The sequence below is a fragment of the Ixodes scapularis genome, unplaced genomic scaffold (assembly GCF_016920785.2).
Source record: "Ixodes scapularis isolate PalLabHiFi unplaced genomic scaffold, ASM1692078v2 PGA_scaffold7__128_contigs__length_106722199, whole genome shotgun sequence".
NCBI lineage: Eukaryota > Metazoa > Arthropoda > Arachnida > Ixodida > Ixodidae > Ixodes > Ixodes scapularis.
In genome coordinates this window covers 52,363,194-52,369,193 of record NW_024609882.1, presented here as the reverse complement: position 1 = coordinate 52,369,193, position 6,000 = coordinate 52,363,194, and the positions used below count along the sequence as shown (strand labels likewise).

General features: G+C 42.9%; 1 protein-coding gene across 1 annotated transcript in view; it reads left to right on the top strand.

Annotated features, from left to right (window-relative positions):
- Window positions 1-5,638: 5,638 nt before the first annotated feature.
- LOC120846093 (zinc finger protein 699) overlaps window positions 5,639-6,000 on the top strand; it is an 83,086-nt gene continuing 82,724 nt past the window's right edge. The window contains exon 1 of the mRNA XM_042286446.1: window positions 5,639-5,804. Coding sequence (XP_042142380.1) covers window positions 5,726-5,804 — 79 coding nt within the window. The 5' untranslated portion in view covers window positions 5,639-5,725. The remainder of the gene's footprint in view (window positions 5,805-6,000) is intronic.

The window sequence follows — 6,000 nt, the reverse complement described above, 5'->3', positions numbered from 1 at the left end:
CAGCCTGAGGAGCGACTGACGAGTCATGACCCACAGCGCCCTAGGTACAGCGGCAAATTTTCCTCTGGTGGCATCCACGCGCGGAGGGACTACGCCATCCAAAGGGAAAGCGCCGCGCTTTTCACACCTCCCAGTTCTAACTTTTAGTACACCCTACCGGCGTCCCTGCTAACCCTAACTGACTGGATTGTGATGTCGATAAGCGCAGCTTGCGTAGGCACGATTTCAAACACTGCTGGTGGCTAAACTCGCCCAACTTCACGCGTTGTTGGCTAAATTCTCTTTTCCTGCTGTTTTTCTTTTTTTTTTTTTTGCGTTTTGTCGTATGTATTTTTTCCAGGACATTGAGAAAGCATCGTACCACATTTGAAACAAACAAAAAACAACAGAAAAATGTAAACTATTTTTGTTGGGTACGCACGCACAGAACGAATGCGACTGGAATGTTTGTTTTATTTTACGATAAGTTTTGACGGCGCCGCCCGCTCAGCCGCGTGTCAAAGAAGAAGCGCTTAGCTGTCGAAAATAATTTACAGCGATAGATAGCCGAAAGGCATGCATTTTTCAGGCTCACAAATAATGTGCTTACCGATCGATGGACAGGACTCCGACATACAATTTAGCAAGTGTTAACATTCGAACAGTATATAGGATGTTTGAAATAACGTGGCTCGATATAAGGTAGGCCGTAAATATCGGCGCCCGCACGTAGTAATCTAAACTTTTCGTAAAAGGTGTATTCTACGGGTCGGTTTGGAATTGTAAAATTACAAAGTGTAGCTCTTTTCCTGTAAAAAGAATAGGCCCAAAACGTAGCCAGGCTCAACGGCGGACGGCGACGCAGACGACCCGTTCTAGCACGTACGTTAAAAGGACACCGACAGGGTATTTATGCTCGCCAAAGTTTTTATTTGTACATGACACATGAGCGCCCAACTATCGTGAAATTCGTTTCATTTCCGCCTTAAAACCGCCGATCGAGAACTGGCCGGTTTGAGTCGCGCTCACTCTCTTCTTCGTCGTCACGTGCCGTTTTCTATGGTTTGGACACAACCACTAAATACACTCAAAGTTGTCGTTCATCAAAGAAACACACTCAATATTAAACAAAAAAAAAAATACAATACCAAGTTTCTGTAACTTTTATAAAGCTGTAAATATGGTAAATAAAAAAATAAAACAAAAATAAAAAAAAAAAAACTTGTAGAGCTTTGTGACTTTCGGCAACCTCCTCTATATTTCTTCTTCCTCCCCAACCTAGTTTCGGTTTCGGTTTGGAGCAGTTGCGATTTTTTACTTTATTCAAAATATAAATAACGATGTAGCAAAATATTTATTGGGTGGACTTCTGGAAACCATTACAAACCGTCTGGCAAAAAATAAAGAATTATTTTTTTTTTTTTGGGGGGGGGGGGTGTTAGTGTTTTTTTTTAAGCGACATCCTTGGGATGTCCTCATAAGGAACGTCAAATGGAAAAACTCCGTGGTACATTGTCCCCATGATGAACACTGGTATGTGTTGCTTCCACCACCGCCTTCGCTTCCTCCGAATAGTCAAAGACGGTGTATGTCTCCACTCATGGCCGAATGAAAGACGGGGAGAGAAAACCGGAACGTGCTAAAGAGCCCATTTCAATATGTGGCTTTAGCACAGAAAGGGGTTTCCATTCATGCTTGCCAGTATTTAGTATATATTTCGGAACGATAAAGCAAAAAATATCGATAACCTCAAATAATGTGCCAGGGTGTTTTTAAATTGTTCTGTTCGGAATATAATTCTTGGAAGTTATAGCATCTAAAAAATGTCTCGCCTAAAAAAAAATAATAATAATGTACTTTACAAGAAACATTCTGCATTCTTTTTTTTTAAATAACGACCAGCACAGACCCTTTTGTACTCTTGAAATGACCGTCCAAAGTATGGTTTTATGCTTGGAATCATTCAGTCATACATTATCAACGTTATCCTGTATATTGCCTTCATTGTGTTAATCATTTCAGTGTTGCTTCATTTTCAGGATATATATATATATATATATCAGGGTGTCGAACCGGAACCGAACCGAACCGAAAACCGGAACCGAACCGGTATTTTTTCCTGAACTGAACCCGAACCCGAACCGTTATATTGTTATCGCGATGAACCCGAACCGGAACTGAACCGAAAAAAAAAATACCGGTTACCGGCTCATGTCAAAACGGTTCGGCCACGCGCTGTTGACAATGAATGTGCGATCAATGCCATTTGTTTTTTAAGTGCCGTCAACTGACACACACCTCGCTTACATATTTTTCTTCTCCATTCAGTCTTAAGCCTAGTTCACATGCAGCGGTTTTGGCCCTATAAGGGCCGCCCACACTAGCGAGAAAACGCGCGTGGCACGCCGATCGCGTTTTGCCGTCGCGGCGCTCTGGCCAGCACCAGCAATTCAGTGGCACGAGCGCCGCGACGGCAGAAATCGCGCCGCTTTGGGGCCAAAATCGCTGCATGTGAAACCCGCTTTAGGAATATAAACGCTGCATCCATGAATCTTGACAAACGCTGCATCCATGAATCTTGAAATAGGAACCAGTATTGCGCTGGTCGCGGCTTGCACGGAAAAAAAAAATTAAAAGGCTGTGCAAAAAAAAAAAAAAAAAAAATCGCGTCACGGGATTTCATTTTCCTTAAATCTTAAATGCTGCTGTGTGCTCATTTCATAACACGTTCCTAGAACGCGCGAGTTTCTGAAGCTTGCTTCCATCGGAATGAGAAAAGAAAAGTCTGTGGAGTTTGATAATAACATATTTGTGAGACGGCAAACTCTTCTATTTTAATATTTATCCTATTACGTCCTTCTGGCGTTGCGTTCGGTGAAGTGTTTTTCATATTCCGTATCTTGTTTAATGAAAACTTCTTTAAGGGTCTGATTTGAGTTACCGAAGGCTAGTTCAAATAAAGAAAGCTGTATTTTCTCCCCACTGTTCCTTCAATTGCTTACACGCCGAGGTGGCGGGATAGTTAGCGAGTTCTACTTGTAAGTGGGTTTGTAAAGAGGTCGCGGATTTTACAGCTACTGCGTCGGACCCAATTAGATGAAGTCCGAATGCGTAAACGTCGGTGAGGTAACCTTTGAGTGCACATAAAGAAACCATTCCTGGTAGAAATCCCTGAGCCTTACACTACGATGTATCCCGTTTCGTATGTGCTGATTTCAGATGTTTTATTTGTAATTTATTTTGATGTTGCAATTTGTCATTTATAATTTCCGAACCGGTTCGCGAACCGGTTCAGCGCCCCGAACCGGTTCGCGGATCGAATTAATCGAACCGGAACTGAACCGGAACAAAATAAATTTACCTGAACCTGAACCGTAACCGAACCCGTATTTTTTTTCGGTTCGACACACTGATATATATATATTTCAAAATTACCTTGTGACACGATTGATATGTTTATTGTTGTTTAGCCACTGGGCACCGTGTACTTATTTTTTGCATTATTCCTTTCCTTTTCTTTTTTAGAAATTAAAAAATTTATTGCTTAGAAATATTAAAGCACGCAAAACCTTATGCTCCGGTTGTATCCCGGTCGTGTTTATTCTCGATATGTCAGTTTTAACTGAAGTCATGTCCTAGTGTTGTGCAATTAAAGGCAGGCCGACGTACAACCTTGTTTTTCTGCAAGGAAGAAAATCCTCTTAGCGCTCCCCCTCTACTAAGCTGCGTGGGGAGCCAAGTTGGGGAAGGTAAAAGGTGGAGGGGATATAGAAAAGGGAGAGGCGGGCAAAAGTGGAAAACACGAAGTGTACGTCGGCCTTTAAGCAACGTTGCCGCATTCACAGTATTTTTTGTTGTTGGAAACCTTGTGAATTTTTTACTGAAATTTATGAAGTGATCAGATTTAATAAATGTGGATCTTATTTGAATGACTTCACTTATGTATTATACATTGAATCCCTTTCATGGAACTGCAGAACGCTTGGCACAATTGCTAGTTTGACCGTAGAACCTCGAAAGGCAAAGGTGGAATTTAAAACGTGCATGTTTTTGCCAATTCCAGCACCACCGGATACGACTACGCGGATTCCAGCAGCACCGGATACGGATTCCAGCAGCAGTTCCCAGCACGGGATACGACGTCCCAGAGCGTCCTATTGAAGCCCTAAAAAGCTCCCGTGAGATATCCCTGGCAGCTCCCGGGGGCATTCTTCGGTGCTTCAAAGAGAATATATATTTGGGAGCAAACAGGAACATATGTTTGGGATATGCAAGGGACATCCTATAGACGCTTTGCAGCAGCTGTGCGTGGGCGCCGCCATAACCGACCTTCAATTTTGTTTCCTCTTATAACGTTTACTTTACTTTATCATTACCACAACAGGGCAGGTTATTTCCATTGTAAATTCTACTGTGTAAGGCAAATGCTCCCCAGCATTTGCCTTTGTGGAGTCTCGTCAACGCCCGCTTCACTGGCTCGGCATCTGGTAAGACAAGAGAAGGTCAGCAATGGCGGCTGCAATGTGGCACGTGCGCAAAGCGTCTATACATCCTGAAAAGACGTACTATGGATGTGATAAGGATGACTCTGTGTTGTCTGGGAGCCTTAATTATATCGCTTCAGAACGCATTCTGTAGCTCACCTAGAATATGGCTGTTTTCTGCCCATTCTTCAACTCGTTTTTTTACCTCCAAGTACAGGACCGCAGTATACTGTCATGGGCGGTATGATGTTATGATATATCCTTATTTGCTTTGCCTTTATAGTATCGTGACCTCATCCTGCTCAGTTTCCAGGCATTGTGTGAATCTCCCCTCATAATTATTTGGTCATGTTACCTTCCTTAATTTTAATTTGCTTTTTTTTTTGTCTAGTTTATTTTTTTTTTTTAGTTTTGGTGTTATTTGGGCCTGTTGTGGTTCCGCGACTGGACCTTGTTTTCCGCTTTACCCTATTCTTTTTGTTCGTCTGAGTTGTCTCTTCTGTGTTTTCGTTTTTCGACGTGCTGCTGTCTGTGTTCTGTCCAATATCTCGTTTCAAGTTATGAGAATGCTGCCTGAATTGTTTGTTTAATGAATTTCCTTGCCTCATCGCCCTCTACCCTTTTATCCTCATGTCTCCGAAATTCTGAGGACAACTGGTGCCCGGACCACATACCGTCAATCCTCTCTAATACCAAAAAAAAAAAAAAATATTGGTTTTGCTATTAACGCCGGAACGGTCAATTGGTTGCCAATTCGTTTTAGCAAGCCCACTTTATCTATCGAGTGTTTACATTACATGTTTGCAAGACGAGCGGTTGCTGTGGTTGTTGGCGTTGTTAGGAGATAAGGGGGGGGGGGGGGGGGGGTTATGAGAGTCAATCGTGCACGCGCTCTTGGCGCATTCGATTCGTCAAGCGAAGAAAATAGGCAATGACTGCAGCGTTGCTACAAGAACCGAAACCGAAACTGACTCTCGTTAAGAGTTTTCATCGCCATTTGTCTCAAGCAAACATATATTCTGAACATATTATAAATATCAAATAAGCTGGACTATAGTGAAGTAACAAATGGAACAAAGTCGGGACACTATCTCCGTAAACAAAATAAATTATTTTACCACATTGTTATCGTTGTATCGCACGCATATATGTTTGACAGCGCCCCTAGCGTGAATCCGGAGAGCTACTCACGCACCAAATGCTCGATTTCTGCTGTTCTGTGTAGGCTGCCGCGGCATGTGAACAAAAACATTAAGCGCGCAATGCCCGCAAAAATATTCATCGACCTAGCGACGAAGCCGTTCGTCGCAGATGTCGTATTTCCAAACGGCCTACCGCCAGGTAATATTCGCACTGATATAACCGCCGCTCAGTGTCGACGAGTTGGGTGACCTTTAGCAAAGAACGTTGGACTTTAGGCTTACTCCATGACCCCCTTAATGTTGCCGCCTCGCTGTTATTCACCACGGTTTGTTGTGATTATGGCTCAGGCGCTAATTTCCAAACATGTTTTTGTGTCGGTCGCCTCGCACGTGCA